Consider the following 21,436-nt stretch of genomic DNA (forward strand, 5'->3'; position numbering starts at 1 on the left):
TGATTTATGCATGGGCTGATTTGGTTAATGGCTGTTCATTCATCAGTCAGTGCACGTGGGTAATCTATTACATATCTTTTCATGACATTACAATTTCTACAAAGCAGCTTTTATGTAATGAACGTATCATTATAAGGTTTAAACAAATATTTGTCACCGCTAACTATCGATTTTAGGGCAGAAATGGTAACAATTCACAATAACGTACACTCCTGTTTTTGTAGGAGGCACGAGTAAAGAATGAATCAGGAACAACTTGATAGTTAATTAATCGTTAATGAGTAATTCCTAAAAAACTGAGATTCAAGGACTATATAGTAGATGATGATGATTACTGGAGTCATTATATACTAATTACTTAAAAATGTTATCAAAGAACTATATGTGTTATCACAGGATAAAGTAACTAATGATTAAGTAATAAGTATTGAAGGAGTCTATTGTGTAACTACTCAGTTTGATGTTTCACTTTACTTAAAGGTACAAAAAGAGTAACTAATGATTCAGTAATTAATAATTAATGTCATCACAGGTTCATGCCAATCAGCGCGTGATTGATAGTTAATCAGGAACGACTCATGAAGAAAGTGGTTAGTATGTTGATTCACAGACATTATGAACTAATCATTACCTGATGATTCAATAATGCAGTAACTCATCATTATCTACTATATTGTACTTGAATCAAAGTTATTCAGGAATTACTCATTACCAATTCATTAAGTATCAAGTCCTTCCTGATTCATTCCTCTGTAACAACTCACATTTTTGTGTACCTTGTTGTAAACTGTAACCAAGAAATAAAACATAGAGACTTCATATGTTGCATTTTTTAATATATCGCAAACACAGACATTAAATAAAAGTAAATGTATAAAAAAAGAAAAACTAGAATGCAAGAATGAATGTGGTCTGTTATTGCATATCAAGACCTCAGCAAAACACTGTGGAAATTGGATTATGCCTGACATGCCAAACTGATTTGTTGAGTGCAAAGAGTCCTAATGAACAAGGCAGTCGGGAAATACTCCCTTTCATGACTCTGTCTCAAGTCACTCACCACTCAGAACACTTTCCAAGGACTCAAGTGCCTACAGGTGGTTAAAAAAACCGACTGTGTATTTTTGTGCAAACATACGTGCGCACACACACGTGTGTGAGTATGTACATGTGAGTTTGTTCGCTCTGCAGCTCGATCGACAATTCCCCAAACCTGGTCTGTTCTCTATCATGTTTTATGTATCTTTGCTGCTAAACCAATCAGGTGTCTGATCCGTGTTGCCAAATATTGTTTTTCCTCTGCTGTAATGATTCTTTAGGCTGTTCATTATTTGCAATTCATAAAGATGGAGTTGCTCGCGGGGGAAATGGACCCGCGTCTGTTTTGACCCCAGTGGCGGTGGCACATGCTTGGCCGTACATAAATACATCATCACATGCTATACCTGCAGACCTCTTCATTACCTCGCAGAGCCAGCTGAGTGCTCTAACAGACACGGGCTTCGATGACAGTTCCCAGAGGGGGGTTCCGATAGGTAGGCGGCGCCGAAATGGCCTTGGCTGGCCCGAAGGACATCAGCAAGAAACACAGTGGAAGGAGCATGCTGTGTACCTTTTTGGTTGAGGCACCATATGGTCTATGAATTACCACTTGCCCAGTCCCGACCTCCCTGTTCCCTGAAGCGTCTCGTGGCCTCTGCACCTCTCAATTCTTGAGCTGAGTTTGTGTATCCGTTATGGTTGCCGATGGAGCGTGACGATAAGGTTCTCTCGGGATCACAGCACAGGCCCTCCAGGCTCCTGGGGGTGCCTTATTAGTCATTATGGGTCATTATGTATTTGCTGACACTTATTCAGCAGAAATTCAGCAGAGATTCAGCGAGCTCAACCAGGGTGAAGTGCACTGTAGAGTTTGTAATTGCAGCTCAAATGCTGGTTAAGATGGGGGGAAAAAAAGACTGTTTCCCTTCTCATCATGATCATCTGTTGTTGTTTCAGCATGCTCAGCTGAGACGGAGAAAGTTTGCAAGATGTCCTCTGAAGAGAACCTGCAACCCTTTAAGGACAAGATGGATGCATTTCTTAGCCAAGGTGAGACTGTTTTCCAAATCAATTGTGACTGATGATTGACAAGACTTTCACCAGTCACGTCGAAGCATAAGTCTGGAGATATTCTGTCAACAAAGCCCATGAAAAGACCGAAACCATCAACTGATCCCACTAACAAGTATTGTCTGTGTGGCTAAAGCCTGTTGTAGCTTCTGTTTTTTTTATGTTCCACTGGCTTCCATTGTTGTCCAAAAACTGTTGAAAACACATCAGTGAGCCACTCTGTCTCGCTCGCTGACGTATTCCTTCATCACTCTGAACATGGGCAGCGTGGTGTATTATAATTATAGTGTTTAATATAAATACTCGTAATTTCACTAAATCCACTGCTGAGAATCAGTGACTTCCACTATTTACTCATGTTTGAATAATGTTTGCTACAAGCTAAAGTTTCCAGTTTGTAGAGAAAATAATTTTGAATGTAATCAGTAGGAACAAAATGAGCTTGAGGCTGAGCATCTCAGACGGGATAGAGAAAATATTGATAATCAGACTAATGCATGTTTATTCTGGGTCTTTTCATGACAATTGTTGACAAGAGGAACAATATAGAACATCCCCAGCTTTATTCTTTAAGTCTATAGTATGTAATTTCTGCCGCTGGGGGTCTCTCAATCAAAACAAACAAAAGGAGTAAGCAGCGTGGGATCATGGACATTGTTGTCTTCATTGTTAAAGGGTTACTTCGCCAATTTTACACATTGAAGTGTGTTTACAACTCTTGTGGAGTACTACTGCATATGTAAAAAAAAAAAGTAGTATACATTAAGTTAATCTTTTGGGACTCTCAAGGGAGCTGCATGTAATCTCATAAATTGCCTCCAGTGATGTCAATCAGTGACTAAGTTGCATTGTGGGTAATGAAGTCACAGGGTCTTGAAGAGCAGTCCACACATTGTTGAAGTCATTATGGATACTAAATCAAAACAGCAGAACTAAAGATATCACTGTTTTTATTCTGTGCATTATTCTTGCTTTTCAAAATCCTGGTGCCTACATTACCCACAATGCAACTTCACTGCAGGCAATTTGTCGGATTACATGCAGCACCCTCTGCAGCCACATAGGACTTCATACTACTTTTCTTCCATATATAAGGGTGGAACTCCTCAAGACCTGTAATTACACTTCAGTGTTTAAAATTGGTGGAATTACACTTCAAACAACTAACAACATGATTTTACCTAATGACGCCATGTTTGCTTCTCTTTCAGCAGTTATAAGCACCGATACCTTGAATAAAATCATGTATTTCTCTGGGTTGGATCATTGTTGGATACATTTAGGATCATTTAACTAAATGATATAACAAAGGTCTAGTCATTTTTTAGACATTTTAATGCAGAAATGTTACATATTATATCTTTAAATATTATGAGACAGGTGATGCTCAGGCTGTTCAAACATATGGTTTGCTCATGTGTTACCATCAGACAAAGCGTTAAAACAAAGTGGGCACATAATTTATCCCTCCTGGTTCAAGGAGTACTCTGCGCCGGTGCAGCCTTGGCATATCTAAGATGAAAATGCATCTGTGGTGTGAGAGTATGTGAAGCAGCTCATCAATCAGAATGATTTCTACGTCTGCAGACACATTTCCAAACCTGTTCCACGCAGTTTTCTGGTTGATATACAGTACACACACGAGGGTTCACTCCGTGTCGTTTCCATAGGGACGCCTGTTTATTCCAGGGTGTGTTGAATAACTCACAGCTATTGTTATAAGTATGCCTATCTGCTTTGACAGATTATGACTACGGTCTTTTATCTTGGATCACTACTTCATAAAAGTTTGTCTTGCTCTGGCTCGCATGAAGATTCAGGATGGTGGAAGGTGAACCTGTCACGCAGCCCATTAAATTGACCGTGGAGAACAAAAGTGGATGCCTCAGAGGCAGGCCTAAAACTGACATGTTCGGCACCTGATCCCTTGTTTTTGACGTCATAATTTGTTTTTGTCATATATTCATCCCTCCTCCTCGGTTCCCGTCTTCCTTTATTTTTCCACTCTGTCTGCTGTCTCGCTCTAATAACAAGGCTCGCTCTTTTTTCTGTCAGAGGAACAGACAGCGAGATTAGAAGCACCCCTCTGCCTCCGTGACCTCTTCTCTCTTTCTATCACTCCATCACTCCTATTAGGAAATCAAATAAACCTCCACAGTGAGGTGTTTACTAAGAGGGCTGTTAAAACAATGATGATGAATTGATTGTGTATGATGATCCCCTCCTCTTCCATCTTCTTTCAACAAGACTGAGAGTCTACAGCCATGCTTGCGGCTCTTGTCAGGCTACACAGCAGTGCTTTGAGCTGAATGCTAATGTAAGCATGCTAACACATTCACAGTGACAAAGCTAACATGCTGATGTTTAGCAGATATAATGTTTACGAAGTTCACCATCTTACTTTAGCGTGTTAGGCATGCTAACATTTGCTAAGTAGCTCTAAACACAAGGAACAGCTGATGGGGATGTTATTTGTTGCAGGTGTAAGTACATTTACTGTCAGAAAATTACCTTTGATACTTAAGGAACTGTAGCTGCCGTTTGCTTGTTAGCTCAGTTAGCCGTGCAGCTAGAGATTCGGACTGGGAGCTCGGGACAAGGGGAGTGTTAGTGTGTACATCACTAGCACAGGAGCTAGTCCCAGATTAACATCAGTAGATATACATCATTATGTCAGAACTTTAATTTATTTGCATTCTGTTGATAATTTGAGTGTTTTTTTTTTTTTTTATGTTTTCAACTAAAATTCTTACATATTGCCCCTTTAAGTACATTTAGTTTCAGACACTTTTACCAAAGTAATATTTTAACATGATAACTTCAGTATGACTTTTGGGTACTTTTTACAACACTGACAAAAGTTGTTGAGATATTCCACCAAAAACCACAAAAAGGCCACGTTTCAATGAAAAGTCTTGTGCAAATTGAAGTTAATGTTGAGATATTTCATTGGAGAGGTGAAAATTTGAACCTGCTGGAGATGCTCGATGAAAAATCACGGTAAAGTAATCAGGATTTCTGTCTGGACTAAAGTGGTAGACCGACAGTCTGACATTGGGAATCTCCCCTTGACACCATAAGAGCAAACTGAAGACAGAAAAAACTTCAGTTATGAAGTAGGCCAACAGCTACTGCTACATTTTCCTTCCAGATATTGTTACGGCAAAATCCCCTGAAAACGTAGTCGTGTTTGTCCGTCACCAGATGTCATCCCGCCGTGCTTTCTTCTCCATAATTGGACAACTACGGTAGAATAATATTGGGATATTGTGGTCCACTTCAAAGGTGTAGGACTCAGTTTGTTATGCCTGCTTTTAAAATAACAAGCCAAATGTCATTCTTTTCGTAGCGTCGGCTTTGACCCTTGCTACATTCAGTTGACTGTGACCAATCTTTCTGAAGGACCCGGCTCACAGGCCTCTCTTCCAACTGCTTTTGTATTCAGATGAGAGTTTAATATATAGCATATGTTCTTCCGTGGTAATGCTCACTGTCCATTTTAAAGGAAGTCTGCAGATGAAAGCATCTCTCCCATTTCCACCTCTCCCCCTCTCCTTTCCTTTCTCTCTCTGTGTTTGAGAGAAATATGGGAGCTCTCTCTTTGATGCAAATGACGAGGTTTTTCCTCTGAGAGCAGAATGTAAGCACCGTAACATGGACATGTGACTCAGAAGGCTCCAGACGAGATTCTTGGGGTTCCTCCACTGCGGCGGTGAAAAAAAAAAAAAAGAACAACAGCCAAATGTCTTATTTTTGTTATTTCTGTAATTTCTAAAAAGCCTGGGGTTAAACTGTTTCTGGCTCCACAGTTTAAACCGCTTTTGTTTATTTTCTGACCATGAAACTAACCACAGAATAACAGTGGGAGCGGACTTGTTGGAGCTTGGCTGTTTGGTCTAGCTCGATTTTCCCCGCTCGCTTCACAAATTCTCATGCATGCAGACCTTTGATGGAGTCACTGTGACTAGCGAGAGAGCACTGGCCATGTGATAATCTGTTTCTGATGGACATGAAGATTAGTAACACTGATGTCAAACTCTCCCTCGCAGCTACAACTCTGCTGTTCATGCTCATGTATAGCAAGTTATGTAAAAATCGAAGGGAAAATCAACATGTTGATCGTCACCATGTTGAACCACATGATGCAATGACAGGACCGACAAGTTTTCTCCTTTTATTTGGTTGTAATTACCAGTTTTATTAGTTTAATTATCGGGCTCCAAAAACTCAAAATTGTCCTCATATTTCCACATTAAAGTCAGCACATAAGAAGGCAATTTAAGGGGCAGTTCACACAAAAATTCAAAATGCATAATTTTCCTCTTAGCTGTGCTCTATATCTATCTTGATTGTTTTGGTGTGAGTTGCCAAGGTTTGGAGATATCGGCCGCAGGGAGAGTAGCCTGCTACATGACACTCGGCTTGTTGTGTTCACCAGAAGAATACATTTGAAACACTCAACAGGTTACTCAAGACAACCCACAGATCCACAGCTAACTAAGGTAGCTAACGTTAGGCCAGAAGCACGGCCCATGCAAGTCCACGATGGCAAACGACAGCTTCTGGCCCAGCTGGTGCAAACGTGCATCCTCAGTGAACATACTTATACGTGCACTCTTAGGCGCAGGTGGAGGTGGAGGCAACAAATGTGTGTCCCCTAACGAAGCGATATAGAGGTAATCAGAGCTTCTCCATGACCGCAGCTTGTGCTTGTGTTGCACTACAATTTTCTGGTGACACATGCTGCATTCACGCGCTCCCCTGGATGGTCCCATTTCTCAAGTTGGGAAATCGTTCTTCCGGTGTGTTCGTGTGCATTGTGGCTGAAATCTCAAAAACTTGGCAATTCGTATCAAAACAATCTAGACGGATAAATAGCACTTCTATGTATTTTTGTTTTTTTGGGTGAACTGTGCTTTTCAATTATTACACTGAATGGTTGAGCTTCAGGGCAATGTCAGAATTGATATATTTCTAAAAACAGATTTAACATAGCACCGATAGCAGAATCGTCCATGTCAGTGGTTAAAGATTAAAGATGCTTCTAGCAAGCCCCATTCACATTTTTATCAATTTGTCATCATTCATAGATGAGCCTTCAGCAGGGAGAGACACGATTGCGGCCTGCAGAGGGATTTAACACAGCGGAATGGTAAAGCTGGTCTCAATGGGTTTGTCTGAGATTTTTAGATGTGGCTCTGGCTTCAATTACATGTTAGCAACCAGATATTCCCGGGATGAGAGCAGGACACAGAATTGTGCCAGGAAAGACTCTCTGTCCCATCTACTGTCATGTCTGTCTTGGAAAGCCACGAGGAGAGTTCGGGTCACTTCTGACAGTTAAAAGCAGCAGCAGCTTACAGATAATTGGCCTTGAGTGGACAGAGAAGCTGTCTGAGGGAGAATTTAACGTCTAACCTTTTGTCACACAGCAGCACAGTGAAGATACAGACAGAAAAAAAACAGCTGGATTGACTCTACTGCTGCTCTGTTATATTTGAAAATGGATGTGAAATTTGATAAGTAGTAACCTGCGGCATTTTCCTGAGTGAGGCTGTCACATTTCACTGCTGTTCTCTTATATCATCATTTATAACACAGTCGAAATGATCTTGATGGCCCGCTGAGATAAATGTTGTGGCCGGCGCTGGAAATATTTCCTAATGTGTACCATGGTGTCAAACTCTCACACTGTAAAAAGTCATCCAGGAACTACTAATCTGTTTTTATTAACTTGACTTATATACAGACTTTTTGAGTATTTCAAGTTAATTTTAAGTTAACTTAAATTTCTATTTTTTGCAGAACTGCAGACCTATAAACAGGTGTAAGTCTTCTGACTGATGATGAGAGTTCAATCAACTCATTAAAATACGTTTCTAAAGAAATAATAAGTGTATTAACGGACAACCCAGCATGCATTGTTTGAGAGTTAAAACAATTGCTTCATCATGGCAATGGTTTCATTATTGTAAGAACAAACAGCTTAGATCACAGCAGGGTTACATTACATTGCATTTTTAATCAATTTCCAACTCCCACTTTAACACTTTTTTTCTACCAGTTGAGGAAGAAAGTGTTTTGTTTTGTTTTGTTTTGTACAAAATGATTAACTGACTCTTTAAACTGAGGAAATGTAAAAGGAAATCAAATGTGTTTGTAATTTTTGTCAGTGTGACAGAACAGCTTTTGATTCCACTTAATATCTTAAAGTTAATGAAGTTGCTATGTAAAGTTCAGTTAGAGGTAGGGAAGGCCACTCTTGAGAAAGATAGTTGATTTCTGAGTCTCATTGCCCGGTTGTCACATACCAGCATTTCAATTATTGTTGACGAACACGGCTACTGCTTGCAGCCTTGCTGCTGTCCAAAGCAAAAAACAACCGTAAGAATCCCAATTTGGCCTAATAACCTCGATCTCAGTTCTATTAAAAGGGAGAGCAAAACACCTGGTTGTAGCAAAAAGTAGGCAGGTTTTGTTACTTAGTGATCTAGTAGAAAGGTGTTTGAACCATCCTTTGAAAGTCCTAGAGGCAAGAGAAAACGCATATCAACTGGGGAACCGACTTGAAACAACATCAGCGCTCTCCAACGAGTGAATAACCTTCCTTTCACTCTTGTTATGCCTCAGTTTCTATCACTGTCCTCTTTGCCTTCTTTGTCTCCTCCATCTCCTCTCCTTCTTCTTATTTCACAGTGTCGAGTACAAACAGTCATTCAAGTTGTATCACCGTTACATGAGGAGAGCGACCTGGGGAAAACAATGCCTCTTCCTGTTGCACAATGGCAGAAGCGTATTGACCTTCATCTTCATGTGAAAAATCCAGCCTTGTGTGCAGACAGACTAGCGTAGTGAAAGCGAGGCTTATAGGGAACCAGTCTATACGTGGTAGTGTCATTTTTCTGCAGCCTGTTGCCACTTTACCGTAACTCATATATATAAGGCAGCGGATGAAACAGCCCACAGTTATTTACAGTGCAGTTTTCTTCTTACCTTCCCTGTGTCTCTATCACTCTCTCACACCTCTCTCGCGCACACACAAAGCCATCCGTCTCCATCTGAAGTAACTCTGCACAATGAGGCACTTGTCCCGCCATCTGCAGCGCTCATTTGTCAGTTGTGCAACAGCGGAGAATCCAACACTTAATAACCTGGTGGTACGGCACTGACCTTGGAGAAGACTGTTGATTTTAAGTAATGGTGACATGTGCAATCCTGCTAAATTGCATTGTAGGTACAAAAAGAATGTATTTTTGGATGTAACAGGAAATCCTGTATTTCTCTTAACCCCGATCTAATCCCGTATTTATTTATGCTTTCTTTTACAGCCAAAACCGAACTGGAAACACAAGAGAAGCAGCTGGCAGACACTCAGAAGATGTAAGAGATCTTTACACATTTTCCGAGAGCCTCTTCGCCTGTAAAATAAACACTTTTTTTTCACTTTTTTGCTCCTTTCTCAGGCGTCAAAACTGCGATCAAAAGTTGTGAATTTGAAAGTAAAGGCATCACAGGAAATATGCAATCCAATACAGTTTGAAGTGCTACACTCTCACTGTGGTGAAGAAATACAATCTCACTGCTTTGTCAATATTTAGGACTCCTGGTTGCTTCAGTTACATGGAAGGTGCAGGCCATCATGCCAGGCCTTCAGCAGACGGGAGGCCCCCTGTGCGGTGTCTGCGTTGTTTATCTAAGCGGAGCGAGAGTAGACAGCCTTGGCTCCAGGCTTCTGTTACTGCTGGCTAGGAATGTGTTCCTATAGCACACTCCAAACAAAGAGACCCCAACCTGTCCACTGTATTGATCCACTGTGAACGGCCACCACATTTAACACTTTAACGTGTCATCCGCTGCCACATGCGCCCTTTCCTTTTGCTAATTTTTTCTACGTGTCGGACATCTTCTTTTCCTTCCCCTCTCTTACGTACAGCTTCCATAGAGGCTTATACACATTAGAGAGAGGAGTGACAAAGCTAAACACTGCATATGAGGTGTATAAGAGTTTTATTTATCCCTGGAAGTTAATCCGTCGGGGTCAAAATACCACTACGCTGCTTCACTGGCGGTAAATCCGTTCGCTGAACTGCACAGTCATCATTGGTTTGTGTTTTTCACGTTACTCTGCCATTAAATCTGTGAAAAAGCATATTATTTCAAGATTAACTTTCATATTTTGCATATTTGCTCAGCACGGCCAGGTTTCACAACAGTCGGTGTGGGTTTCTCTAATCTCATGGTGTAATAGTTTGGTCTTGGGTAAAGTAATGTTTTTGTTCTCTGTCCTCAGCTTCTTGGAGTTGAGCGTGTCCTTCTCGGTTAAACCCAAGGCGGGCGAGAAAGAAGTCTCTCCCAACACTTTCTTCTCCATTTGGCACGAGTTTTCCACCGATTTCAAAGAGCAGTGGAAGAAGCAGAATAAGCTGATGTTACAGGAACGGTGAGAATATCGTATTATACTTGATACAGAGGCCTTCTGCTGACAGGACACTTGAACCCATTGTCCTGAAATCAAATCCTGCTGAGATATCAGGGTCTTTTTTTATTCATTTTTGTGTCTTTGGGAAGAGTACGCCACTATCTGACCTTTAAAATGTCATTACTGATACACCAATGTTCCTCGGTAAGAATTCTCCCCAAGTGCAAGTTCCCGAACCATTAATAACTTGCAGTACATCTCGTGTTCACTGAAGATCCTATCAGATTCATTCAAATTCATGAAGGGAAAAGAGGTTAAATGACCCAAATCTTCGTCCTCACCCCAGTAATGAAAAGAACACATGCAGCATCCAGTTAGCTTCCAGTGGTTTGATGAATATAAAGATACTGTTGAGTATGTCAACAAAAAGCAAATTGGTCCATTATGCCAAATGAAGATTGAATTGTGATATGTATTTGCAAGAGAAGCTAAATGTCACAAGCTTTGCTTGTTCAGTAGGAAAGAATGAAAATAAATTTGAAAGCATTACCTCTTTGCCCTTTGCCATCGGCAAACACCCCAGTTCTCTCTCTGCTGGTGTCCTTTCAGACTCAGGTAGGCCACAGATACTCACCTGTATGGACATGCAAACATTCAGCACTGGCACACACAGAACCAATGTACTGAGGAGAGGCAACCTGTGCCTGTTGGTATACAATGTTCAACTCACTCTATGAAAACATGCCAATCGTTCATCTTTTTAAAGCTCCAATGTGTAGGATGTAGGGGCTCTATGGGCAGAGGTGGGATATCATCATCATCACATCACTGAATCCTTTGCCAGAGCCAGAGGTGGCAAAAGACCACACATCCTTTACTTACAGATACTTGTGTAAAAACAGACTAAAAGTAAAGAGTATCCCTCTGAAGGACATTTCTACCGACATGTGCAAAGCTAACTGAACCTGAGCTTTTATCACTACACACATTTTCTCCCCATTCGAGTCTCCCTCTCTGTCCGTTTCCATCTTGTCACGTCTGTTACGTCATCTCGTCTTACTCAGTCTTCAGTGTGATATGCAGTGATGGGTTGAAATCAGTCTTGTGATGTTGGGAAGGTGGCGTGAAATGACGCAAAAATAAAAATGATCGATATCTCCCCTCAAATGCATTAAACTAAAGTAACAAGCCTTTCTTAAAAATGCAAGGAGTAGAAAGTATGGATGTTTGTGTTAGAATGTAGGCAGTCAAAGCAGACAGAGTTGTCAGAAAAAGAAATACCCAGGTAAAGTACAGATACCTGAAAAATCGACTCAAGTAACAAAGTATTCGTTGGTTACTTCCCACTTCTGTCCTACACACTGGACCTTCACAGCACAAATGAGTAGTGACACTGCTGGCTCTCTCCATGCAGTAGTAAACCAGACTGAGTCATTTCAAACCAGGAGGACTGGCCCTTTGACAAACCGAGATCATTGTGTCCAAATACCACATGACCATGGACTGGATGTTCCAAGCTGGGATTTCTTCTTCTGTGTCTTTCTTTTTTATGGTGAAATAGTGAATTTCAACAGTGTGAATGATTTTTATTACCTGCCTTTTTTTTCAGGGTCAAAATGGCTGAAGAGTGCTTCAAACAGGCCGCCAGGGAGAAGGCTTCCTACAATGTGAAACCCAAACATGCCACTGGAATAGTACGTCTTTACACTTCATGGTCTTATCTGTGCTTTTATGTGTTCGGGCTCTGTTTCTCACCAACACTTTGCAGGGTGTTGAAGCAACAACACTCCTGGCTCCTGCAGTAACATACCGAGATGAATGCCAGTGCTGCCAGCTGTAAATAACTCAGACCCATTTTTTTATTCCACAGAAAGCAAAGCTGGGTCAGAAGATCTGAAGCAGAGAATGGAAAATTATCATCGCCAAGCCCGTTGCACAACCACTGTTTGGACAATCTGACAATGACTCATCAGTCATTTTTACAACATTTATTTGCTTCCAGTGTTTGTTTTCAATTGATTTAGACCTGTTGTTTATTGTGAGTTGGTTCAAAGTGGATTTTATATTGTTTAAAAGTGGGATGAAAAATTACATTCTGAGCCACCCTTTGATAGCACTTGCATAATTGAGTGAAATATTGCTACTATAAGACGGCCATAAGCTGAGGTGATTGAATGCAGTTGATACATTTGCCAGGAAATGCCCACCAGAGTCTGAAATGTGTAGCAACACTTCAGTATATCCAAAACTTGTCAGTATTTAAAAGCCATATGTAGCCTATTTGTGTTTTTACCCAAGTTTAGTTTACCAGGAAGGCATGAACACTTTGTCTTTATATCTTCCTTAACAGTTGAAAAGCACAGACTTTTATAATGTTTCTATACCAGAACAGAAAAGTGCCTTATTGCACAGTGGAGAGGTCAAGTGAGTGCTGTAGAACAGAGCGCATTTCTGAGACATATCATGTGTAATTAAATGTTACATGTAAAGAAGAAAATGACATTTTACATGGGCTGAAACGTGACACATTTACTTTTCTTATTAGTTTCATTGAGAGTGTCTCAGAGGCTAGTCACAATTATACATGTGTTTTACATACAGAACTTCTTCTTGTGTTTTCTTCATTGAAAAAATCATGCATACCCAAGTGGTGTGATCTAATATGAACCTGCTATTGTTTAATTCAACCATATTGTCAATTTGCTTTATGTTTTAAAGGGTAACTCCACCAATTTTATACATTAAAGTGTGTTTATAGGTCTTGGAGAATACTATTGTGTGAAAAAAGTAGTGTAAAGTATTTGTGGCTCCGGAGAAAGCTGCATGTAATCTGATAAATTGCCTCCAGTGATGTCACTCACAGTGGCTGGTTGCATCATGGGTAATGTAGGCACCAGGTTTTGAAAAAAAAAAAGAAGAATGTGTTGAATTAAAAAGGTGATATCTCTGGTTCATCAGATTTTGATCATTTGTTTTTAAACCATCCATTATGTAGACTGCTTATCTATACCTGGCGCCTAAATTACCCACAATGCAACTTGTGGTGACATCACTTTAGGCATTTTATCAGATTAAATGCAGCTTCCTGTGGAGCCATGAAAGGTTTATGCTACTTTGCACATATGCAGTAATACTCCCCAAGACTTCGAAATACACTTGAATGTGTTAAATTGGTGGAGTTTCCCTTTAAGCAGAATTCTATGCAGTTAGTTTTCCTACTTTACATGAGTGTGTGAACTCCCATAGGTTAATGGAGCAATAGGATCATGTGATGTGACGTTCATGTGCAATATTGAATACCCTTGACCATGAAAAAATATATTTATTGAATAAAAGAAATGACGTAAATTTTTAATAAAAGTTCTGCTGTTGTTGATGGTTTTCTGTTTATTTGTTCAACCATGATATGAAGTCAGACAGCACTACACTGTAAACACCACTGTTGTTTTATATGAAATAGATTTAATATACTTTTCACATACATACATAAAATACTTATACTGTATATATTGCATTGCACCTCCATTACACATGCTGCAGTATGTTTTTTTCCTACTGGCTAGTATATTTGTGGCAGATGTACAGAATACAGCCGGGCTTGTGTCCGAGCAGGCGGGTGTCACTGGTCGTAGCTGTGGTATTTCATGTTTCTTGAAACCTTTCCCCTGACATCAACATCGACATTAAGGAAAAGACAACCAATGTAATACTTATAGAACACTGTCAACATCTTCACCAGGTAAAAACATTGCTAGCAAACTGTGTAATTGCTGTAGATCCAACTGAAAAACATGTCATATTACAGAACCTTTGTTAAAGGTGTCACACCATTTCTACAGTTGTCTCTAATATTTGTGGTTCTCACACTCTGAGGCACTTTCTTAACTCCTTTATCACAAAAGAAGCCATTAGCAACAGTACAAACAGCCAGGTAGATAAGAACTTTTTGAAATAACAGGGAGGAAAATCTTGTTTAATGTTGATAATTGGCTGCTTCATCATGAGTGTCTCTTGCAGCTTCTTAAATTGTTCTTTCAACAGCTTGTCAACATGGCTGCCAGTCTCTCATTAAATTGATGCTGAGCCTTTGTTTAATAATACCAGTTCCATGTTTCATGTCAGTTTATTGGACAAGCCATTATTTTTACAACACGAGGCAGAGTAGTTCAACTTGGAGTCAGTCCTTGACAAATTCTACCTCTGACAATATTCATATGATGTAATTTCTAAGTCTTCTTCACAGTTTCCCGTGGCTGCCCACCTCCACAGACATACAGCGACACTGTTTGACCCTCTGCACCTTACGGTGCCTGAAAGGGGGCTGCAGGTCTGGGCAGTCCAGCTGCACTGTGAGCTGTGTGATACGGTGTGGCTTGCAGAAGGAGCAGGACTGGAACGGCTCCTGGACCTTGTTGTGACTTTTCCTTCCAGAGCCTGAGGCTTGGCCTCGATTCTGGCCCTGACCCGAGCTGGGGCCCATATGGCGTGGGATGTAGAAGGAGTTACACTGGCCGTAGCAAAAGCGATTGACCACAGTGCGGCTGCGGCAGCCCTCCTCGCTGATTGTCTGACGGAGAGGTTGCGTCTTGCACCAGTCTCTGCGGAGGTAGCGGCGCTCTGTGACCACCAAGGCCTCCCGGCTGGAGGAGAGCACCTCTGGTTTCTGCTGCAGTAACCGGTGGTGACGCTCTGAGGACAGGTTCCCTTTGGTCTTGTGTGGGGACGGGATGGATCCCTGGGGTCGGGGCTTTTTGGTCTCTGCGGTGATGCAGAGCACCCCAGCCAGTATGACTGGGATAGTTATTCTCCACAGCATTCTGGAAAAAGAGAGATAGACGTTATAATGCATTAAATGTATACACAGAGTTGTCACATGAACACAGTCGTCAAACACTGAAGCTGGTGAAGCACTATGTCGGGAAGTCTGTGATGACGCATGACAGTCTTACATCTGATAACATGATATTAATATTGCCAATCATGTCTGCAATTGTTTAAATGTACGTTCATGTTGAACCACCTTTGCAGTCGAGCCTCCCAGGCATGATCGAGGAAATGAATCCATCACCAGGGCCCCCATTTGTCAGCATCTCTGTGTCATTACTTCTATTTGCTTTCCTCTCGGCTACGCAACTCTTCCAAAAATAAACAAAGCCCTGCCATCAAAGGATACACTTAAACACCCATAACGAGAAGGGGAAGTTGATTTTATTGGTCCCGTCGCCGGGTAAAATAATTAGGGCTTTGCTTACTTTAGTCATGAACTATGCCGCAGATATGTAAACAGGCATTAAGGAGGCCCATCTGCATGTTATTAGGGGAAGAGTTGGGGAACTCGACAGCGCCCTTTGGGAGTCCGCTCTTCTACTCTTTGGTGATATACTATGGAGCAAACTGAACTGAGAATGACCCACAGTGTCCATAATAACCATAGTGTCTACTTTATCATGCCAGCACCAGAGAGAGCTAGAGACATAACTCCTCCGCTATTCAGGATGGAGTATCCGCCCGTGTGCATGCTGTCAGAATTTGCGCCAGCACATTTTTGACCATCACTCAAGCATCTTTTCAGCAGATGTTGCTCTTGACAAGCATTGCATGACATCAAGTCAGAAATTCTGACAGAGAACCAAACTGCCTCAAGGCCATTGGCCGCTCCTATTCAAAGACTCTTCTTTGCTGTGCAAATTTGTATGTTCCCTTTCTTCCTTTCCTGGACCTGCAACTCACTCTGACATGGAACAAATTACTTTATCATAATCCACTCTGGTTTTTTGCCTCCTTTTTTCTGCCCTTGACCCCGAGGTCATGGCAGCCATGTCCGAGTCTGTATATCATCGTCACAGCAGCACTTGCCATAAGCTACACAGCAGCTGTTTGTCCATCTAGAAGAGATGTTGTATGAATCCTTAAGGGGGATTTTCTGTCCCAGATGAAGAGACCTGTTGGAGTTGGACATGAAAGATGCTTTTTTGTGCAAATCTGATCTCTTGAATCTGTTTTTGATTTTTGTTTTCTTCATCAAAAAGATCAAACCTGTAGAGGGAGGAAGCATTTCTGATTTTTGTTATACTCTCCGCCAAAAAATCAGATTCCAACGCTCCACACTTCTATGTTTGATATTTGGTATTTTTCACCTGCGGATGTCCAGAAGACACATTTATCTATTTGGCCGAGCATAACTCTTCAAATAACTTCATCAGGGTTGAAACTTCTCAGATATATGCTTCGTCTGTATGCACACATTTTCGCACACACACACACACACACACGCCCATCATAAGGTTAGAATAACTAAACCAAACACTCCTGCTGGGTCCTTCCACCACCTACTGCATCAGGGAGACATGACCTCTCTCCATCTTCCACTGATCTACCTTCCATGTCTCATTTGTCTTCAGCTGCTCTGTCTCAATCATGCTGACTGTGTATTCAAATGCATGAACCCCTGGTCAGAGGCTCTGCTTCTGTGTGCAGCCTCTTGTTCTACACTCAAAGAGGCATGCTGTGACTGCGTTGATCTACAGTCTGCGAAGCCTCTGGGACTTATGAGGGATGACCTGACCGACTGTGTACATAGGACATGACAGATGGCCCATACAGTCAGCAGCCGCGCTCCCTCTCCACTCCGAAACTCGCCTATGTATGATAGTGTCGGCCCTGTTGAGCTATCCTCATCAATCTCTGCCGCAGGACAAATTGCGGTTTTGGGGTAGAGATTCAGGGGCTTTGGGGGAGCGCTGAGGTGCACGGATGGGTGGTTAGCGGTTGGGGTTTGGAGAGACAAGGAAAAAGGACGGATGACCTACTGGGAACCAAAACCAACACCACTTGGGCTTCATGCACAGTGTATACCCTCCTCCACAAGCTTTTTGCCTCTTTTTCCCCATCTGTACCTCTCTGTCACTCTATCTGTCTGTCTCTCCTCGACGCTAATCAACCCAGAGTCCCGGAGACGGAAGGAGACTGTGGTTTTGTGTGTTAATGCTGAGACAGAACTGAACCGGACCTCTCTGTCTGCTAAACACTAATATTGTCCACAAACACAGCTTTATGTTTTACAAGAACCGCAAATACTTGGGGGATACGCTTCACTGAACTGTGGCAGACCTTGGTTCCAAAATTCAGACCTCTAATGAAATTACAAATACCAGAGAGACTGCTGAGCTAGACACAAGCCGTTTTTGAAAACAACTATTATCATCAGTGGGAAACTTGTTATGTTTTGTTTTTCAGAATGGCATGATAATACCATGGTAATGTTTTCTGTCTGGATAACAATGGGTCCCTTTTTTTTCCTCAAAGTGAAATGAAAAACATAATAAGGCATGAAAATCCAGTGGAGCTGCTAAATATTTTGATATTTCAGATATTAAGTTGTTTAATAATTGGATGAAACCGGCAGGAATCCTTCCAAGACTTTCCAAATTTGTACACACAGATGTACGTCTGCTAAACCATGTGAAACATCTTCCCAGCGTGTCTTCAAAGGCAGGTTAAAACAAACAAAACCTGATGCCTCAATTATTGGTGCGTCAGAAAGTCTCACACACAGACTGGTAAGTGCAGTTAATTACAGTAGAACTGCATTTAATTCACCGTGCAGCTCAAACCTCACTCACACACGCACACACACCCATACGTGACCACACACACACACACACACACACACACACACACACACACACACACACACACACACACACACAGACACAGACACATACACAGGATATAAAGAGAGAGGGAAAGAGAGGTAAATGAAATGTTTTCACTCGGAGCCAATTACACAAAGAGGAACCATGTCATTATCTGCATTTGCGGATTCTATTTTCCCAAACTACGCCGGGCTGTTGGCTCATTAACAGTTGGGGTTGGGGGGCAGGAGGCAGGAGGAGGTGGGGGGGTGGGGGGCAGGTCCTTTCGGGGGCTTTTCTGTGTAAATGTGTCTAATGCCAACATTGCCAGGAGGCTGCTTTAGGCAGTTCGGGCAGCCATTTGTCACCACAATCCATCTTGATAATGACTAGCAGCCCGTATATAATGCTTTCCAAGCTAAGTAGTGGCAAGAATGTGAGGCAAGTCCTTCGCCTCAGCTGCATTAAGTGCTTTAGTGGAGGATGAGGGGCAATTAGAGATGCTATGATAGTACAGCGTTTCTCATTTCACATCAGGATGGCACTACTTAGCTGCAGTGATTAACACCACCTTCCAGTTGCACTTACAGTGTGGAATTTGTTTGCTTAATCCCTTAACATACAGTTTTCCCTTTCTGAGTAGCTAAAATGACCTTTTGTCACCCTGTCTGACAATTTTGCGTTTATATTCTGTACCAGGTTACTCAAGATCTTTATTGGAGCAATATTCTTCTTCGAGTGAGTTTTTTTCTTTTCTTTTTTTCTTTTGTCTTTACTTTTGCATCAAAAAAAGAAATGACATGATGTCTTGGGTATTATTTGAGATTTATTTGGTGTCTTTGGAAACTTAAGGATCTGCACTTAAGTTTGAAATAAAGTTCTGTGGGTTTTTCAACAATGCTTGGCTGCGGAGCATGAGTTTGGCTGGGGCACCAGCAGGCCTCTGCACGTTAAGGGGGTTTAAAAATAGTTCTTTTAAAGGATAAGTCCAACCAAAAATGAAAATTCAGTCATTTTCAAGCAACTAATGTAGATGGATGGATTTGATGAACTCTTCACTCTAGCTGATAAACTAAAAGCATTAGCAATAGCTCCACCGCGCGTTCAGGGTGTAAATAATGTCTTTTCACATCAATTTGGGATCTTCAGGAGAGAGCTGGATGAGCTGTATGAAACCATTTGATGTTTTTTCTTTCCAGTTGTTTTCCATCGTTTTAAAAGAAGTCCCAATCTACTTCAGTTGTTCATGACAACTTTGCAACACTGTTCTGTTCCAGAAATGTTTTGTGGACTAGGAAACTTCACCAGGCTTTCCATCCGCATGAGGGTGAGTAGATAATGACTGAATTTCCATTTCTACCATATGTAGCGTACAAGTGAGGCAAACATTATGTTGGTTTCTTTTATGAAAATGTCCATTTTAACAGTAATATTCGCCGCAAGCGAGCCAAAACGCAGCATTCCTCGGCCCGTTTAATCCTCTTTAGTCCGTGTTTTCTTAGTGCCTGTTCATGTGTAAACTTCACGTGTTAAGTATGTTGTTAAGGCTTCCATCAAACACCAGTTTTACTATCTTTAGAGGCTTACGATGAAGTATTTTCTGTTGCTAAAGAAACTGTAATGTGTCTGTGTGCTAAATCCTCTTTGACATCAGAGCGGCCTGTACAAGGTGGTGCAGTCACCGGAGCTGTAAGAAGGATCAGAAGGCGAACTCCCCACCATTCACTGCACGCATACTGTGGGAGCACACACACACATGTTCCCACACCACGCCAGTCCACACATGACTACACACAAATACATTAATGACACGAAAGTGAACAGACAAGGATTTACACATGTACACATGAACGGAGAGGATAAGAACAGAGTATTTTGTACACATGGAATACAGGTTAATTATGCACATTAACACCATTTTTCATTTTCTCTGGCGAAACTGACTCTTAATCTCACTCAGACGCACACTACAACCTGCCATCATCACGCACTAATTCTCCCTCTCACAACACTAATTCCCTGAAACCTGCAGCCACTAATGATAGTAATTTAGTCGCCACTTTTATCCAGAACACCTTACAGTACCTTGGAGGTGTATATTTTTACTATGGGTGGCCCCAGTGGGAATCAAACCCTCACTGCTTGCAGATAATACCAAATAGCAGTACAACTACCGCTGGTCGGATTACATGGTTCTGCGCTTAGTCACTCAGAGGCTCACTGAGTCACTCTCAGTCTCACTATCTCGGTCTCTCACTGCCCACTTATTCAGAGCGTTCACGTGGGATTTGTCGAGCCAGCATTTACTTATCTACACTTTTTCTTGGTAAATCCAATCGGTACATGAGGTACTTTCACATTTATAATCACTGTTTCCTCACATACGCAGCAAAGAATCTCAAACTCAGACCATTTGTGTTCTGACATCCTGTTATTTACAATGAAATTACAGCCAATGAAGTGGGGTCATTCGTATGCCCACGTGTATTATCTTCCATCAAAAACTCTCTTAATTTAAAAACTTGCATTAATTAAGAATTAAGGCATACTATCTGCTGTGGTAGATGACATTTTTAGAACAGCCTGATGGAGTACAACTATTTAAAAGTGTTAAATAGGTGTTACGGCAGTGAAGCATAAAGTCTGGTTCATGTACCTCTCACCACAGTGCGCAGAGGGACAGTAATGTGTCGAGGATGCAGTCAAGGGAGGTCGTCCACCTTCAGTGGTCCTTTCGTCCGCTTCCAGGTTTTGGTTTCCATGGCAACATAATCTGTAGTATCCTCAGGCTTGTCCTTGCTCCTCTTTTCTTCCTCACAGCTGAAGATTCTCGGACACGGTCAGTTTTCCATCCCACCTGAACGAGTTGTATGTCTTTCTTAGTTTCTCTCTCAGTCTAAGTGTTTTTCTTTTTAAAGTCTTTCTGTTCTTAGGTTTAAGAGAGAAGCTCCAGGTCACAGTAAGCCTGTATGTTAGTGCTGCAGAGACTGTCTGTAGTCTGTCTCTGAGAGTGTTTGACTCACTGTAAAGCCTGCCTTAGTTTGAATTCCCACCACCCCCTTTCCTCCTCAAGACTGGGAGGGTTTATCCTATTGGCCCTGGTCATTGTGTGAATCAAACCAAGCTTCACTCCTTTCATTTTTTGAGCCTGTCTCTCTCTGCCTATTGATATTTCTCTTTGATTTCTTTTCTCTCTTTTTTTTTGATTGCACTCTCACCCATGATATATTAAACCTATCAAAATAAGAGCTTTTCCTTTGTCTTGTTTTTG

At 41.5% G+C, this 21,436-nt stretch overlaps 2 protein-coding genes across 2 annotated transcripts in view; one reads left to right on the forward strand and one right to left on the reverse strand.

The window, feature by feature from the left end:
• fmn2a (formin 2a) overlaps positions 1-13,657 on the forward strand; it is a 49,374-nt gene extending 35,717 nt beyond the window's left edge. Inside the window, exons 14-18 of the mRNA XM_073481325.1 lie at positions 1,999-2,091; positions 9,441-9,492; positions 10,403-10,552; positions 12,141-12,225; positions 12,402-13,657. Of these exons, the coding sequence (XP_073337426.1) occupies positions 1,999-2,091; positions 9,441-9,492; positions 10,403-10,552; positions 12,141-12,225; positions 12,402-12,428 (407 nt within the window). The 3' untranslated portion in view covers positions 12,429-13,657. The remainder of the gene's footprint in view (positions 1-1,998; positions 2,092-9,440; positions 9,493-10,402; positions 10,553-12,140; positions 12,226-12,401) is intronic.
• Positions 13,658-14,768: 1,111 nt separating this feature from the next.
• On the reverse strand, positions 14,769-15,347 carry grem2a (gremlin 2, DAN family BMP antagonist a). Its single transcript, XM_073482483.1, has one exon. The coding sequence runs from the start codon at positions 15,345-15,347 to the stop codon at positions 14,769-14,771; it is 579 nt and encodes a 192-aa protein (XP_073338584.1).
• Positions 15,348-21,436: the final 6,089 nt, after the last annotated feature.

This window comes from Pagrus major, chromosome 15 (genome assembly GCF_040436345.1).
Source record: "Pagrus major chromosome 15, Pma_NU_1.0".
Classification (NCBI taxonomy): Eukaryota; Metazoa; Chordata; class Actinopteri; order Spariformes; family Sparidae; genus Pagrus; species Pagrus major.